Source organism: Mastomys coucha, unplaced genomic scaffold (assembly GCF_008632895.1).
Source record: "Mastomys coucha isolate ucsf_1 unplaced genomic scaffold, UCSF_Mcou_1 pScaffold16, whole genome shotgun sequence".
In the NCBI taxonomy this organism is placed as follows: Eukaryota; Metazoa; Chordata; class Mammalia; order Rodentia; family Muridae; genus Mastomys; species Mastomys coucha.
Window position 1 is genome coordinate 37,006,275 of NW_022196898.1, and position 18,112 is coordinate 37,024,386.

At 47.8% G+C, this 18,112-nt stretch overlaps 1 protein-coding gene across 1 annotated transcript in view; it reads left to right on the forward strand.

Annotated features, from left to right (window-relative positions):
• The first annotated feature begins 5,170 nt into the window (after positions 1–5,170).
• The window catches only part of Iqgap3 (IQ motif containing GTPase activating protein 3), a 43,276-nt gene continuing 30,334 nt past the window's right edge, over positions 5,171–18,112 (forward strand). The window contains exons 1-10 of the mRNA XM_031374335.1: positions 5,171–5,286; positions 7,111–7,198; positions 9,647–9,803; positions 10,496–10,573; positions 14,834–14,910; positions 15,622–15,689; positions 15,778–15,891; positions 16,111–16,289; positions 16,687–16,765; positions 17,629–17,792. Coding sequence (XP_031230195.1) covers positions 5,250–5,286; positions 7,111–7,198; positions 9,647–9,803; positions 10,496–10,573; positions 14,834–14,910; positions 15,622–15,689; positions 15,778–15,891; positions 16,111–16,289; positions 16,687–16,765; positions 17,629–17,792 — 1,041 coding nt within the window. The 5' untranslated portion in view covers positions 5,171–5,249. The remainder of the gene's footprint in view (positions 5,287–7,110; positions 7,199–9,646; positions 9,804–10,495; positions 10,574–14,833; positions 14,911–15,621; positions 15,690–15,777; positions 15,892–16,110; positions 16,290–16,686; positions 16,766–17,628; positions 17,793–18,112) is intronic.

The following is an 18,112-nucleotide window of genomic DNA, read 5'->3' on the forward strand; positions in this document are numbered from 1 at the left end:
GCTCTTCAGAAGGTCATGAGTTCAAATCCCAGCAACCACATGGTGGCTCACAACCACCCGAAATGAGAGCTGACGCCCTATTCTGGTGCATCTGAAGACAGCTGCAGTGTACTTACATATAATAAATAAATAAATCTTTAAAAAAAGATTTATTCTTGTTATTTTGAATTATGTGTACATGAGCACATGCGGGTATGTACACCAGAGGCTTTAAATTCCTTGGAGCTGAAGTTATAGTTGGTTATGAGCTGCCCAGTGTGGGTGCTGGCAACTGAACTCAGGTCTCTGCAAGATCAAAAAGTCCTTAGAGCTCTCTTTTTAGCCTATCTGAGCCCTAGCATTTGTATCAAAACAAAACAAACAAAGGCTATCACAGCAGCACACATCTCTTTGATCCCAACTGAGGATGTAAAGACAGGCAGATCTCTGTGAGTTCGAGGCCAGTCTGATTTGCATAGTGAGTCCAGGACAGCAGGGTTACAAAACCCAAACAGAATACACAGGGCTACCCTCTCACCTCTTACTTATATGAGGTCTTGTGAACCATATGCTGCTGCTCTATGAACCAAGCACAGTCAGCTCCGGTGTGTGCCAGGAGCTGCTCTAGCCCTGGGCACTCAAAGCTGAAGAGATACTAAATCGAGACAAGGCCGGTGTCCGGGGGCAGTCTGTCTGCATTTACCACGCCCTTCCTATTACCTCCTCTGCTTTCTGTCGGTCAGTTCCCACTCTGGTCCCCAGAGAGCTCTTAAATTCAGATATACTCTTCTCATCCGCACATTTCTCCTGGACCGTCTCTCTTCCCAGGAAACTGAAAAAAGCCAAAAAACCGACCCTCCCCAACCCCCACTTTTCCTTTTTTAGGGAGAGGAGGCAGAAGGGATGCTTCTTTTCAAAGAAATTTTCTCTGCGGGTGGGGATTTAGCTTAGTGGTGGAGAAAAGGGAAAGAGAGAGGGAGGGTAAAAGGGAGGGAAGGAAGGAGGGAGGGAAGGAGGGAGGAAAAATTAGGAAGAGTTGCTTCTGAAAATACAAAATCCTGACCTCATGAGGCTCCTCACACTGTCGTGGGGAGCCCCACCACAGAACCTCTTACCTCTGAGGCTCCTCACACTGTCGTGGGGAACCCCACCGCAGAACCTCTCACCTCTGAGCTATTTTCTCCAAGGTGGCTTTATGGAATGGTTCGGCTGGCTCAGGTTACTTCTTACTAGCTTTGAGCTCAGGACTGTTACCAGACACCTGGCACTATCCTCTCCTCCCGGGGTGGTGTCACTTTGAGTGACAGCTGTGGTGGCCTGTCTTAGTGGAGGACCCTACTGGTGCACAGGCATAGTCACCTAAGACCTGTTCCCCTGCCTGCTCAGCGGCCCCTCCTCTGCAGACACACCTTCCAGTTCCTGCAAATAATACACCAAACCACCATGAGACTATTAACCAATCATACCCACAGAGATCATCTATCCCTTCTCATCTTCTCTTCTTAATTTAATTTAATTTTAATTTTAAGGTAGGGTCTTGTGGTGATCTTTCCTTAGCCAGCTTTCTGAGTGCTGGGATTACAGATTGTGCGTCCACGCCCTGTTCAGTCTCTCCCTTTCAGAAAGAGACATGACAGGCCAAAGAACTCCATCTGCTACAGGGTGACTACAAGTTTTTTTTTTTTTAAGAATTATCTACTTTATGCATATGAGTACACTGTAAACTATAAACTCCAGGTTCTGTTTGAAGGGAGGACAGGAGGCCCCACAATCACCAGGACTCACTAACTTACCCCACCACCAACAACAACCCATGAACCCATCAGTGGCTGCATCTAAACATAAATTTGCCCATTTTCCCATTAGCCTAGGGGAAAACCTTTTTAAGTAGAAAGGCCATTACCAGAAACAGACTCCTGAAGAAGATGCGCTGACCATAGTTGCAACACAGGCTTTTGTGCAGGCCTGGCAGCCAGGGCCATATCTGTGCTCCAGACAGGCTGAAGCCTCTGCTCTGGCCTGGCTTTCAGAGGTGCTGGTACAGCCTGTCCAGGCCAATTAGGCCACCGCGTGGTCCCATATTCAGCAGGGGATAATCTGGGGTGGGATTTCCTTGAGGATAATCTGGGGTGGGGCAGGAGCTGAAAGTGTTCTCAGCCAAGGTCCTAAGGAGCTCCCTCCCAGGACCCTCCATCATCCAGGTCCCTTCAGTGTCACATCCACCATGTCCTTGCAACTCCTTCTATAATTATTAAAACACAGAACGTCACCGACAATACAAACAACACCAACAAGCAACATGGCCATGATTAACACATACACTTCAACAATAACTTTTCTTTCTTTCTTTTTTTTTTTTTTTTTGGATTTTTGAGACAGGGTTTCTCTGTATAGCCCTGGCTGTCCTGGAACTCACTTTGTAGACCAGGCTGGCCTTGAACTCAGAAATCCGCCTGCCTCTGCCTCCCAAGTGCTGGGATTAAAGGCGTGTGCCACCACCACCCGGCCAACAATAACTTTAAATGCCAGTGGAATCAGCGCTTCAGAAAACACAGACTGGCCAGGCAGTGGTGGCACACACCTTTAATCCCAGCACTTGGCAGACAGAGGCAGGCAGATTTCTGAGTTCAAGGCCAGCCTGGTCTACAGAGTGAGTTCCAGGACAGCCAGGGCTAGACAAAGAAACCCTGTCTCGAAAAAGCAAAAAACAAACAAACAAACAAACAAAAAACAAAAACACTGACTGCTCTTCCAGAGGTCCTGAGTTCAATTCCCAGCAGCCACATGGTGGCTCACAACCACCTGTAATGGGATGTGATGCCCTCTTCTGGTGTGTCTGAAGACAGCAACAGTGTACTCATAAAAATAAATAAATAAATCTTAAAAACAAACAAACAAACGAAAGCCCCCAAATCCGTCTATCTGTTGCTGCCAAGAAACGCATTTTAACTTTCAAGATAGGCACTGCCTTAGAGTAAAAGGATGGACAAAGTGCTCCATCAAACAGAACTGTCCTAATAACTGACCAAACACATCAAACTGCAACATATCAAAAGAGATACGGGGGACACTTCATGCTACCCAAAGGAACAGCTTAACCTAGAAGACGGCACTACCCTAAACACGCATCCACCCAGCTCTGCGGTGCCCAATTTCACTAAAAAAAATTCTACTACTATATTTAAAGACAAATTATCTTCAATCCATCAATAATTGATTTCAGTACCCTTCTTGTGTCATTTGGACAAAAAATAAACAGAAACACAGTTCCTTGACACCGTAGATCAAATGGACTAGACAGACGTCTACAGAACACTCCACCCAAACATGGAAGGATACACATTCCACTCAGCCGGACATGGAAACTTTTCTAAAGTAGACTGCATGTGGGACACAAAACAGATCTTTACAAATTCAGGAAGATGGAAATAACCCCTCATACCCTATCAGAACACAATGCAATAAAACTTAAAATTGACACCAAAAAATTTCTAGTCAATATGCAAACTCATGGAGATTTAACTACTCAGTACCAGGGTGAATGAGGAAATCAATCAATCAAAATCCCTGTAACTCAACCCAGGACACTTCTGGGACACATGGAAAGCAGCCCCACAAGGGGAATATATAATGTGCCTGTATTAAAGAATCAGAATGGCTCCATAAGTTAGAAAGACAAGAGGAGCTAAATAAAGAATTCGAAGCCAGATGGGTTCACAGAATTCTACCAGACACTCAAAGAGGATCTACAGCCAGTCCTTCACTATTAAAAAAAAAAGAAAGGAAGAAAGAAAAGAAAAAAAGAGGAAGGGAGGGAGGAGGGATCAGGGGATTGTTTTAGTTTTTTTTTTTTCTTATTTTATTTTCTTTTTCTTTTTTCTTTTGGAGGGGAACCTGGGAAAGGAGATATTGTAAATAAAGAAAACATCTAATAAGAAAAAGAAAAAAAGAGAGAGAGCTTTCCTGTGAGGGATTATCTTGACCATGTTAGTTGGTTAGGTAGACTCTTTTTAACTGCGGGTGAGACCATTCCCTGGACAGGGGACCCTGGAGTAAACAGAGGGGAGAAAAGGAGCAAATTCATGTATGTACACAAAGTGTGGTGGTCATGTTTATTCCTCATATTGTACCATTCTTATTTGAAATATTTCTGTATAAAGGGAATATTACCTCTCTAAGTAATCTTTACATTGATTTTGTTAATTGTATAGGAAGTCTTTTGTTATTTGTTTTTCAAGACCATGTTTCTCTGTGTAGTCCTGGCTCTTCTGGAACTCGCTCTGTAGACCAGAGTTGGCCTCAAACACAGAGATCTGCCTGCCTCTGCCTCCCCTAGTATTAAAAGAATGTGCCACCCCAGGAGAAGTCTTTTTTTTTTTAATGACTTATTAAGTTACCCTTATTTTATGTGCATTGGTGTTTTGCCTGCATGTATGTGTGAGGATGTAGGATCCCCTGAAGCTGGAGTTGAGACAGTTGTAAGCTGTCATGTGGATGCGGGGAATTGAACCCCGACTCTCTGGAAGAGCAGCCAGTGAGCGGTCTGCTCTCCAGCCCCAGTAGGAAGTCTTAACCTTTGGCTGGCGATTTCAATCAGACTCCGTGGTGGTGGTGGTGGTGGGGTCCATTCCCTTCCCATGCTCTTTTAATTAATCTGCTTTTCAGTCCTGCTCAAGATCAGCTAAAGCCTTCACTAGGAAAGTCCCTGTCCTCCACTGCAGTGGATCTTTCCCTCTCTGCGGCACAGACCTTCGCTTTTTGACTGTGCTATTTCTTGTTGCTGTAACAGCACTAGTCTAGAACATGTACATCCCTGCATTTATCATCTAGTTCAGAGTAAAACACCAAATAGTCCCAGGAATCCTATAGGAAGTAGGACAGGCTAGTGAAAGGAAGGGCAGCGGCAAGGACTATTTGTTTCAAAGCTAGATGACCAGCGGAGACTTAGAGAAAGAGCAAGTCAAGAAACTGACCTAATGGGAGGCAGAGGCAGGCGGACTTCTGAGTTCGAGGCCAGCCTGGTCTACAGAGTGAGTTCCAGGACAGCCAGGGCTACAGAGAAACCCTGTCTCGAAAAACCAAAAGAAAAAGAAAAAAAGAAAAAGAAAGAAAGAAAAAGAAACTGACCTAAGCTATCGCCCCATCTCTAAGAGGAACTACAAAACCCAGGATTCCCTGCGGCACGAACGGGAAGCGTCCCATCCCGGCGTGACCGCAGTGAGGGGTGGTGTCCCAGCGGCGGGAGATTCAAAACTGGCAGGAGAAGGAACATGGAGCCGAGCGTGGCAGGCCGGGCTCGGACAGCCTGTGAGTGTGGGAAGGATCTGAGGCTGGAGCGGGGTGATGCTGGTGGGGGTTGGTTTTCGCGGGAGTGGCTGTCCAGAGCACAGCTCCCCCGGGAATTCGCCGAAGTTTGCTCAAGGTGACTGAGTTGCAGAACCTTCAAAGGGCACTCTCTCTTATTCCCAGGGTGGGGGATGTAGGTGATCTAGATAGCCCCTTAAAATTCAGCTGCTACTGTATTTGCCAAAAAGTGCCACTGGACGGGATTCCGCATTGAGGCGATGCTTCCCAAATTACTTGATGGCTGATCACCTGGCCGCTTGCTTAAAATGCTGAACCTGGAGAGCCGGTTTGGCAATGCACTCCGGTAATTCCTACAGTTGCAAAGTGGAGGCCGAAGGTCAAAAGTTCATGGTCATTCTTAGCTAAATAGTATATAGAGGACAGCCGGAGCTACCTGAAACTCGGCCTTCTTAGAGAGAAACTCGGGTTGGTGGGAAGGGCCAAGAGGATTCCACCTGCTGATCTGAATGGAAAACAAAACCTGCTTTCTTTACTCCTCCACTAGGACACAAAGAACAAAATCTATCCATCCACCTCATGAAGGAACGCGAGTTCCAGGAAAACCATTTTGTGGTGGTTGTTTGTTTGTTTGTTTGTTTGTTTTTGAGACACTCCGGTATGTAGGCGTGCTCGCAGGAGGCAAGCGCCTTGCTTGCTCAAGGCCCCTCCCATTCCACCTCGCAGAGTCCCCACCTCATAACTCTGAGGTGATGTCACTCAGTTACTGGTTTATTTTCCATGTTTCAACAACCAACTCTTGTTCTTTGTAAACTCCCTCAGAGCAACCCGTCTGCCGTTGGCCAGCACTTTCAAATCTGTATTTGGAAGTGTGTGTCTGTTGAACTGCCAATTCAAATAAGCCCAGCCCTTCCTGAAGTCATACTGCAGGATATCCAAGATGAGGAAATGGGATAAGGAGTAAAAAATGACTGGAGTGCCCAGTCAAAGACAGAGCAACCATGCTGTCTCTTGCGTATTCTCTGAGCTCATTTGTTTGTTGCTCCTATGCACAGCTGTCTGGCACCCTGTGTTTACGTTTATAGTGTGTTCCCCATGAAAAACAAATGGAGAGGTATAAAGACTGGCTAAGGCAAAATAGGAGTGCTCACAAGCCCAGGGCATGGCAGAAAGGTCTTGCATGAATGAATGATTGTGTTCATGGTTGATGATGTCAGCCACTGGAGCACGTGTGACAACACATGTTTGAGAAGTTAGCATCTAGTGAAGGCTGCAGTGTGAAGCTGCACTCCCGCTGAGGAAGGAGATGGGTGATCCTGCTGGCGGCACTGAAATGGGTTCATGAGGTAGACTTGAGGAAAAGGATGGGAAGATGACTGCATAGGAGAGAAGGAAATATCTCTGGCACAGGAGATTGTAGGATGTTCCCTGATAATGGGCACACTGGGAAGAACTGGGGCATGGAGAGGGTTTCTGTGCCCTGAGGGGACTGCTGAGGGAATGTGTTCAGAAGCAGTTTCAGAGCTGAGGTCCCTGTCTTGGTTTTGTTTGTTTGTTTGTTTGTTTGTTTTTTCGAGACAGAATTTCTCTGTGTAGCTCTGGCCGTCCTGGAACTCACTCTGTAGACCAGGCTGGCCTCGAACTCAGAAACCCGTCTGCCTCTGCCTCCCAGTTTGTTTGTTTTTTAAGATTCAGTTTTGTGTATGTGTATGTGTCTATGAGGAGGATATAAACCTTGTGTGTATTGGCAGTTGTGAGCTGCCCAAGGTGTGTGCTGGGATTCCTATCTAACGCTGCATTCTTGGCCTATCTCCCCTCACGATTTAGATGAACGCCTCACAGCTGAGGAGATGGATGAGCAGAGGCGACAAAATGTCGCCTATCAGTACCTGTGCCGGCTAGAAGAAGCCAAGCGGTAAGCAGGGTCCAGAAAGATGGACTTCTTTTGGTTCAGTTTTCCTACCTCTCCGATTCCAGTCATCTGTCCCCAGAGCAAATGTAAACAGACAAGGGGCTGTGCTGTGGGAAAGGGCAAGTTAAAATAGTGTTGTCAAGCCAGGCACGATAGATAGTGCACACCTGTAATCTCAGTGCTTGGGAGGTAAGAGGATTAAAAAATTCAAGGTCGGGCTGGCAAGATGGCTCAGCAGGTAAGACCACTGACTGCTCTTTCGAAGGTCCTGAGTTCTGATCCCAGCAACCACATGGTGGCTCACAACCACCCATAATGAGATCTGACACCCTCTTCTGGTGTGTCTGAAGACAGCTATAGTGTATTATGCTGGAGCAGGGTGGAACAAGCAGAGGTCCGAGTTCAATTCCCAGCAGCCACATGATGGCTCATGGCCATCTGTACAGCTACAATGTACTCATACATATAAAAAAATAAATAAATCTTTTAAAAAAAATTCAAGGTCAGCGCAAAAGAGATGGCTCAGTAAAGTGCCTGTCATGCAAGCACGAAGACCTGAGTTCAGATCCCCACAGCACACAGAAGAAGCCAGGTGCAGCAGCATGTACCTGTAATCCAGTACTGGGGAGGCAGTGACAGGCAGATTTATAGAATTTATTGACTGGCCAGCTTAGCCAGTTCAGTGAGAGACTCTGCCTCAACTAGGAGGGGAAGTGATCACGAAAGATACCTTACATCAACCTCTGGCCTCTGCATGCACACGTGTTTACATACAAACAGGCATCCCACCCCGACTCCCACCACTACCACACACAGAGTTTAAAGTCAGCCTCAACTACATAACAAGTCTGAGACCAGCCTGGACTTCATGTAAACCCTATCTCAAAACAAAACAAAACAAAACAAAACAAAACAGACAAGGCCAGCAATGGTGGCTCCCATCTTTAATTCCGGCACTCAGGAAGCAGAGCCAGGCAGATCTCTGAGTTTGAGGCCAGCCTGGTCTACAGAGTTCCCTGATAGCCAGGGCTACACAGAGAAACCCTGTCTCGAGAAAGAGAGAGAGAGAGAGAGAGAGAGAGAGAGAGAGAGAGAGAGAGAAAAGACAGCAGGGACAGCAGAAGCAAGGTGTTTTGGGGTCTCTTTGGAAACATACTGTGTGTAGACCTCAGTGTCTGGAGAGTCTCCGCAAGGAGTCACTGTGCTTGAATTGTATAACCACCAGCAGCAAAATGCATTTATATTCAAAGTGTGCCCAGAATCACAGCTCTAGGATCCTGGCAGCTGCCCACGGAAGTCAGCAAGACCAATAATGTTGGCCTCATTTTTTACAGAATGCAATTGAGTCTCAGAAGTGATGTGAGGGAGATGGGTTGGGAAGTGGGTCGCCAATTCTAAGCGCTGTGGCTTTTCTGTCTCTTGCCCTGTCCTCCCTCCATCAAACCACAGGGCCCCTAACACCCTCATTATCCTGAGGAGACCATTCCATCAGATATGATGGACCTAAGTTCTCAGAACCATAAACAATGACAGAAATGGCAGAGTTCCTTTGGTTTGGGTCAGGTATATAGCCAGACAAAGTGAGCGGTTACCTTACACAATAAGAGTCTGGCTACACCTCCTTGAAGACAAGCTATAGTGACAATTTTAGAATTTTGAGATTTTTGGTTTGGTTTTGGTTTTTTGAGACAGAGTTTTTCAGTGTAACCAACCCTGGCTGTCCGGGAACTCACTCTGTAGACTAGACTGGCCTCAAATTCACAGAGATCTACTTGCCTCTGCCTCACAAGTGCTGGGATTAAAAGCATGTGCCACCATGCTCAGCTGTTTTCTATAGATACAGACATATCATAAGAATATGCTTTCGTTTTAATCCCAGGTGTAGGGATATGGGGCTGCTTTGGACTCTCTGCTGCCGCTGAACGTGATTTGCCTTGTGCTTTAGCAGAGGCGCGATTTTGCCAGCTGCATATAGTTTCTGCCATTGTGTGTTGTTTGGAATTCTGGGACCTTTTCAGAGGTTATATAACTGTGAGGGCTTTAGGAGGCATTGATGATGGTTGTTCATGGTGGGGGGTTGTAGTTTGTTAATAGCCATAGTCAAAAAGAAATTAGATTCAGAGATCTTTCTCTCTCTCTCTCTCCCCCTCTATCAAACTGGGAGGGGGGGAAGGATAAAGGGTGGGAGAAAGAAGAACAGTAAAATAGCAAAGACCAGCTACAACAGGCAGGGGTGGGAGCCATTGGGGGAGGCTTTCCAAGGAGAATGAGGTAAAGGGTTGACTTCTTCAGGCCTCTCGGGGAAAGTGGGGAACAGCGAGCCAATTAGGAAGTGAGGGAAAGTTTGGGTAGGGAAGGAATGGTGTGTCAGGTCACTTGAGGGATGGGCAGGTCCTGCAGTCACCAGGACCTGTGTGGCCTGCCAGTGGGTAAGATGTGTTCTGCTCACAGCTGGATGGAGGTGTGTTTGAAGGAGGAGCTTCCTTCCCCTGTGGAGCTGGAGGAGAGCCTCCGGAATGGAGTGCTACTGGCCAAGCTAGGCCACTGTTTCGCACCCTCTGTGGTTCCTCTGAAGAAGATCTATGATGTGGAACAGCTACGTTACCAGGTAGACACTGTAATCAATTCCCCTTACCATCTCTCCCTGCCAAGATGCCCCTTCTCACAGCTATGAGGGTATGGTGGCCACATAATCTATGGATATATATGAGCCGGGTGTGGTGCGCACGCCTTTCATCCCATTGCCTGGGAGGCAGAGTCAGGTGGATCTCTGTGGTTTGAGGCCAGCCTGGTCTAGAAAATATGTCCAAGACAACCAGACTGGCTACACAGAGAAGCCCTGTATAGGGGGAAAAAAAAAGAGAGAGAGTCCATACATGGTCATTTTTTGAGGATAAAAAGAAGTATAAATAATTGTATGGGGATGGTATCTATTCACTAGCGTCTCTCTGCCAGGTGGGTGCTCCCCTAACAGCAAGGAGCCCTGCTGCCTGGGCCATAAGGTGCCCTGAGGTGCAAATGGCCTGGAGGTTCTTCTAGGCTCATGGGCTTTGCCACCCTGAAGGGCCTTGCTTGTCTCTTCTCCATGCTCTAACCAGCCCGAGCCTTGTCCTATCCAGCTTGGAAGCCTTACTACACTGCCCTGTCTATGCTTGCCTTCCCACTGTCCAGCCTGTTCCTGGTGGTTTCTGCTGTTTTCCAGGATAGGGTTCGTTGGCTCCTCCTACCCTTCTTCCATCTTTTAGCTGGCATCTGGGCCCTGAGACTGGTAGAAAACATTCCCTCTTCCCTCCCTTTCAGGCGACTGGCTTGCATTTCCGGCACACAGACAACATCAACTTTTGGCTTTCTGCGGTAGCCCACATCGGTCTGCCTTCGGTAAGACTCCATCTGATCTAAGAGAACAGTTCCTCGGGGCTTTGTGCCTTTGAACCAGGTTGCTTGGTCTCTGCCCTCACGGCTCTGTGGATGAAAGGAGGGAAGGTCTCCTGGGCTGAAGCACATCAGTACTGTCATGTGGCGCCCCTGTGTAATGTAGATGGGGCTCCTGTGAGCGAGGGCATCCTACCCCCAGAACTTCAGAGTAGAGCAAGAGCCTACCATATCCCCAGGCAGGAGACCTCAGGCTGGAGCCTTGGGCTGAAGATCCTTCAATACTCTGTTATATGTCCTTCCCCTCTGTGAATCCCACTTTGTTTCTTATCTCTAAAGTAGGTATAATAATTCCCACCTATAGTGTTAGCAGGAGAATTTCGGGGCCTATGTAAATTCCCTTTGCAAAGTACTATACAAATTAAGGCTTGGCAGGATTCTACACTGTATGGGTCCTTTGTGTTTCTTCCCTGTACAAGGTAATTATAAAAAGATGAGGTAAGATGGCTCAGCAGGTAAAGGGGCTTGCTACTAAACCTGACATGAGTTCAATCCCCAGGCATCACAAGGTGGAAGAAGAGAACCAACTCCTACAAGTTGGCCTCTGACACCCATTCACACTTTGCTGGGTTTGATGGTGCAAACCTATAATCTCAGCACTTGGGAAGCTAAGACAGCAGGATCATGAGTTCGAGGCCAGCCTGCATTATATAGTGAACCTTTTCTCAACAAAAGAAAAAAAGGTTGTCCTGATGGCACATGCTCTTGGGAGGTATAAGCAGGCAGATCTTTGTGAGTTCAGAGCTAGTCCGATCTACGTAGTGAGTTTTGGTCCAAGACTCATCCTGTGGGGGAGGGGCAGCTTTACTAAATGAGTGCCTGGACTTGCCTCTTCCTAGTGGGAGGACAATCAGAACACGTACTCTGGAGGGTGGTTCAGATTTACCTGTGGGTGTGAGCCCCAGATACCCACAGTGGTCACAAGTCCATGGAAATCTTTCCGCCTTTCCTCATGGTTTGCCTTACTCCAGCCTCCTGGGATCTTTTTCAGTGGAGGATCTTTTTCAGTCATGGAGGTTGGGTTCTTAGTGAAGTGTGGGGACTGTGAGCAGGATACACTGCCCTGTTCCTGCACTCTTGCAAGGCAAGCAGCAAACCACTCCCCCACCTCCACCTCCACCCCCCAAAAAACAAAGGAAGAAAGGAAGGAAGGAAGGTAGGTTATGAGCATGGGCTGCTCTTGCAGAGGATCCCAGGTTCAATTCCCAGCCTCCACATCAGATAGCTCACAACTGTTTGCAGCTCCAGTTTCAGGGTACCCAATGCCCTCTTCTGTCCTCAGTGGACGCTAGCATGCAAATGGTGCTCGTATAGACAAGCAGGCAGATGAGCACAAGCACGCACACATAATAAATAAATAAATAAATAAATAAATAAATAAATAAATAAATAAATATTTTCAAATTTAAAATAAAATTAAATTAAAAATTAAAAGAAAAAAAAGAGGAGCTGGAGAGATGACTCAGTGGTTAAGAGCACTGGCTGGGTTTGATTCCTATCACCCATACAGTGGCTTACGACCGTCTGTAATTCCAGTCACAGTCTGCTCTCCGTGGGCACCAGACACACACATGGTACACAAACAACTCAGACAAAGCACCCATACAGATTTTTGGGCAATCAGTCTCGGTTGTGGGCACAGCTCGGTGGTAGAGGATTTGCACAGGTGTGCGACCCTGGGCTCCTCCCAGTTTTACCTAAGAAAGCAGAGGTTGAGCTTAGTGGCACTACTGTGCTTTCAGCTTCAGGAGGATAAGGCAGGAGGGTTGGGAGTTTCCAAGCAGGACCCGGGTTACTCAACAAAGTGGACAGCAGCATGGGTTACATGGTAGGACTTTTTCTCAAAAGTGCAAGAGCAGCTGGAGAGGTGGCTTAAAAGTTAAGTGCACTTACTGTATTTGCAGATGATCCAAGTTCCATTCCCAACATCTACTTGGTTCTTAACCATCTGGAACTCCAGTTCCAGGGATCCCTATTCTCTCTTCTGATCTCTACAGAACCAGACAGGCATGTGGTACATATAAATACATAGAAGCAAGACACTTTTACATATAAAAGAAATAAACCTCAATTTTTATTTATTTATTTATTTATTTATTTTATTATTTTTTCTGCTTCCTTTTTCCCTCTTCCTCCATTTCTCCGGCCCATGAGTTTTTTACTTGTTTCTCATTACGGATGGTTATGAGCCCCCATATGATTGCTGGGATTTGAACTCATGACCTCCAGAAGAGTAGTCAGTGCTCTTAACCGCTGAGCCATCACACCAGCCCTAAACCTCAATTTATTTTATTATTATTATTATTATTTTTGGTTTTTCGAGGCAGGGTTTCTCTGTATATCCATGGCTGTCCTGGAACTTACTCTGTAGACCAGGTTGGCCTGGAACTCAGAAATCCACCTGCCTCTGCCTCCTAAGTGCTGGGATTAAAGGTGTGCGCCACCACTGCCCGGCCTAAACCTCAGTTTTTAAAAAAAAGATTTATTTATTTTATGTGAGTGTTCTATCTGCATATACACCTGCATGCCAGAAGAGGGCACCAGATTACATTATAGATGGCTGTGAGCCACGATGTGGTTGCTGGGAATTGAACTCTGGAAGAGCGGCCAGTGTTCTTAACAACTAAGCCATCTCTCTAGGCCCAGTTTTTTGTTGGTGAGAGACAGAGCAGTGGAGGGTGTATGCTGTCTGTGTCGGTGTAAGTGGGCGGCTCTCTAGCTCTGGCCCCTTGTTAAGTTGACTGTTGCATAGGACGTACTAACCTTATGTTTCAGCTCTCTCTCTTTTTTTTAAATAATGTTTTATGACTTATTTGTTTTTGTTTTATGTATATTTGCCGCGGACCGGGGATTTCTTGTGGGGTCCCTTGTTCTGCGGGACGAGAGGTTCTGGCCAGGTGGGCACGGGATTCGGCTTTGACAAACAGACTACACACGAGTGGTGTAAGATCTGAGTGTATTTCTTTAAAAATGACATGAGGCTTTTACAATCATTGTAAAAGAGAAATGAAAAATCTGGCAGCTCAACAGTTGAGGTACCTCTGAGGCTATCTGAAACATACTGGGTCTAAAGCAGCAGCTATCTCCTCTGAACTGGTGTTGCATCCCCCGGGCCCAAGTGCTCTGGGCCTGGGGGACTGCGAGAGATACATGAATCTGAGTCTTAGCCCATCTAAGTTCTAGTGCTAGTCTTACATGTGAGTCTAAGTCCTTCTTCCCCCAGTCCTTCTGTTAGACTGAAGTCACGTAGGCAAGCAGACCCCCACACCCAGGTCCACAGGGTCTGGTAGCTAGGTGTGAAGCAGGAGGAAGAGGGGTGGAGCCCTCTCTGTTGAGGTATTCTTATGTTAATTCTCTGGTTCTTGTTGGAGGCAGGCAGAGGGGAATCTCTACCTAACACTTTCAGCTAATGTCCTAGAGTGAGAGAAACCTTTCAATTACTCTCTAGTACTTAAAACATTAAACTAAGACAGTTAGAAACATTGTGTCGGCCAGGAGACAATGTCCAATCTTAACCATTTACAAATCATTACTTGGGGTAGCTTTATGCCTAATTATGAGGCCGTGTTGATGATTGGAAAGACTGATCTGAAACACGTCTGAGTTAGGGGATACCAGCAACTGTCTGAAATCCAGGAGGCACAGATCTCCTTTTGGGGCCTTATTGCCTCTTATCCTTTATCAAGATTTTATCCCCGATATTATGGATGTGACTGGAGTAGACGAGTGTGCGTGACATATATTGGTTTTGTGCCTATATATATGTCTCTGTGAGGGTGTCAGATCCCCTGGGACTGGAGTTACAGAGAGTTGTGAGCTGCCACGTGGGTGCTAGGAATTGAACCTGGGTCCTTTGATTGAACCTCTTCCTTTGGAAGAGCAGCAAGTGCTCTTAACCATTGAGCCATCTCTCTAGCTTCCTGTAGCTCCCGAGGTCCCACCTAATGGTCAGCTGACCCTAAACACTCTGTGACTGTGTGACTGGCTGTGTCTTGGCTTAGTAAGCCTTTTGACATTGATCTGAATGGGACCGGTTATAGGAACTGACTTTGAAGTCTGGGCTACTGGCACTCACAGCTTTGGTTGGAGAGGAGTGTGTTGTTCAGCATGAGCCTCCCTTCCTAGGCCAGGTCCCAAGCCTTATTACACAGCCCTCCTCTGTGCCATCCTTCCCACTGTGCAGCAACTGTCTGGTTTCTCTTCTAGATCTTCCTCCCAGAGACCACAGACATCTATGACAAAAAGAACATGCCTCGGGTGATCTACTGCATTCATGCTCTCAGGTGAGACGGCCTGACTTGTCAGCCAGGTTCCTCTACCTGGATCAGCCAATAGCGATAAATGCAGTAGAAAGGAGGGAGGGCAATAGCGGAATGAGCAGTTTTCTCGAGGGTGAGATTTTAGATCTGCATGGGTATTTACATTCATATGCCTGTTTGTGAGCACGTGTATATATGTGAGCCTTGTAAAGGAAGGGACAGCAGGATAAAGCCCTTAGTTTGTGACTGGGACATGAATGCGTCAGAACTAGGGCCCATCAAGGGCATTGCAGGCAAGCCCCTTAGTGCTACACAGGAGGCTACTTGGTTCTAGTCATAAGTAGGCATTATAGTTGGACAAATCATAGAATGGGACCGGCCAGTTCCCAGGTCCACGGTGTCACCTCTTCACACCTTCCCTTCCCGTGCCCTTCTTTACCTTCATTCCCGGCCTCAGTGGCTTTGTTTGCTGTAATCTTCCTCTTGTCAGTCTCCACTGTGACGTCTGCTGCAGCGTGCCCTCCTTGGAGCCGCCACAGCTACAGAGACTTGTACGGCATCTTATTCCTTCCGTGGCTCTTGTCTTGGCTGGCTGTTCCCCTGTGTTAGAGTGACTGTGGGGTACATCTAAGTGCTATCCGCCTCTGGGTCTCCCATCGTCATTTTACATACCTGTGGACAAGGTATGGAATTTAGTAGATCCTGGTGTGTCCTAATACCTTCCATTCTTCCCAGTCTCTTCCTCTTCCGGCTGGGATTGGCCCCCCAGATCCATGACCTGTATGGGAAAGTGAAATTCACAGGTAAGCCAGCTCCTTCCCCTTGCCCATAGACTAAGCAGGGGCCTGGGTGTTCTGGGCCTAATGAAGAGCATCTCTGGCACCATTGCAGCCGAGGAACTCAGCAACATCGCCTCTGAACTGGCCAAATATGGCCTCCAGTTACCACCCTTCAGCAAGATCGGGGGCATCCTGGCCAATGAGTTTTCAGCCGACGAAGCTGCAGGTAGGGCTGGACTCTGCTCCAGAGTAGGATGTGGGAGCATGGGGCAGTGTGGGAGGGTTGGGGGGCAGCAGCACTGTAAGCTTCATAGCCCTTGGATGGGCTCTGGCACCTCATCCATAGGCAAAGGAGTCAAGTTCCCTGGCGCTGTGGCCAAATGTGCTCTGGTCTGGGTCCTTTCTGGCTTCTTGACCTTGCTGTCCTACCCCCCCAACCCCCAAGTCCACGCAGCTATTCTGGCCATCAATGATGCGGTGGAGCGAGGGGTGGTGGAAGACACTCTAGTGGCCTTGCAGAATCCCAATGCTCTTCTGGGGAATCTTCGGGAACCTCTGGCAGCTGTCTACCAAGAGCTGCTGGCTGTAGCCAAGATGGAGAAGGCTGCCAATGCCAGGAATCACGTAAGGAGGAGCCTTGCATTATAGGGGCCAGGAAGTTGAGAGGTCTGGGGAATCTCAAGCAGAACTAGGACTGTGGTTTGTCCTGCCTCGGGGGGACCGTTGAGAAGGAGCAGAAGAGCTGGAGGGTTATCTCTGTGAGGGAGAAGGTTGGAGAAGAGGCTGGAGGGATGAGCCTCGGGCAGCTGAAGTGGATCTGGAATGAAGCATGAGCTGAGACCAGTCTGCAGAGTCTACAGGCTGACTGGCTTGCATGTTGGTGTCTGGGGGTAAACCCTACGTTCTGCTCAGTCCTCAGCTGGCTGGTCTTGGCCTGGCTGTCAGTCTACAGAAATGACACAGATAGGGAGGAAGAGATTGCTCTGTCTCTCTCAAGTCTCTCTCCATCTCGCTTTTGCAGGATGATGGTCAAGAGCAGGACATCTATGAGTCCTGCCTCACCCAGGCAGAGATCCAGGGCCACATCAATCTCGCCAACGGTAAGAGATGACTGGGAGAGCCTGGAAAGCTTTACTAAGCCCCATGGCCTAGGTGAGCCAGAGCCTGCCCTAGGGAAAGATCATAGGCCAGGGACACTGTGTCCTGCTCTCTGGCCTTAGCAGGGAGGTTCTTACCAGGGAGATCCTGTGGGAATGGAGGCAGAGGCAGATGGATCTCTGAGTTTGAGGCCAGCCTGGTCTACAGAGTGAGTTCCAGGACAGCCAGGACTACACAGAGAAACCCTATCTCAAAAAACAAAATAAAAAAATCCACAAAGGCTAATGGGCAAGGCTTTCAGCTCCCAGGGCTGGGGGTGGATATTTGGATTCGGGTCCTTCAGGAGGAAGTATAGCTGTGAGTAATACCACATACCTGTGATCCCAGCAGTCAGGAGGCCAAGGCAGAAAGATTAAGAGTTCAAGACCTCACAGGGCCACGTGGTGGGACTTTCTCAAAAGAAAAGGAAAGAGGAAGGAAGCAAAGAAGGAAGGATGAGGATAGATGGGGTAGAGAAGGAAGGATGAGGATAGATGGGGTAGAGAAGGAAGGATGAGGATAGATGGGGTAGAGAAGGAAGGATGAAGATAGATGGGATAGATAAGGCAGTGGGCAGAGGGGCAACCTGAAGATTTTCACTGAGGGGACGTTTCTCTGATTGGACCCCAGTGTTCTCAGGGTCTGGGGCAGTGAGACAGGAAGGCTGTGAAGAGCAAGAGGAAGATAGAGGCTGGCCCACTTGGCCCTCTGTCAGAGATCAAGGACAGAGGCAACTTTTGAGAGGCAGGATGAAGGCAGACTTCCAGGAGTGGCTGGGGTTCCAAGGGGTAAGCTTCTGCACACTTGGAGAGTTTCTGTCTTTCAGTCCAGGGGGCTCTGGAAGTTGTTGATGATGCTCTGGAGAGGCAGAGCCCTGGGGCCTTGCTTGAGGCCCTTCACGACCCTGTCCTGGCCCTACAAGGGGTGAGAGGAGCCTTTGCTGACTGGTACCTGGAACAGCTGACTTCAGACAGAGAGCAGAAATCACAGGTCCGTTCTGGCCGGGACCAGTCTCCCTGTAGGGTGGGAAATGGCCTCTTGTGTGCATGTCATCAGTGACTCCATGTTTAAATGGCTGAGCCACCCTGCAAAGCCTTGTGGACCAGGCGGGCTCTCTGGGTCTGCTTAGAGTCTGTCAGACTGAGATGGAAGGACCGGGCCAGTCCACTGGGTAACAATATGCTTCCCATTGCTGAATTGGGATCTTGGTTTATCAATTTTATTTTCAATGCTGTGACCCCTCTCCCACATTTTTCGTGTATATGTGTCCAAGGTATGAGTGTATGTCTGTAGATGTGTGCACATGAGGG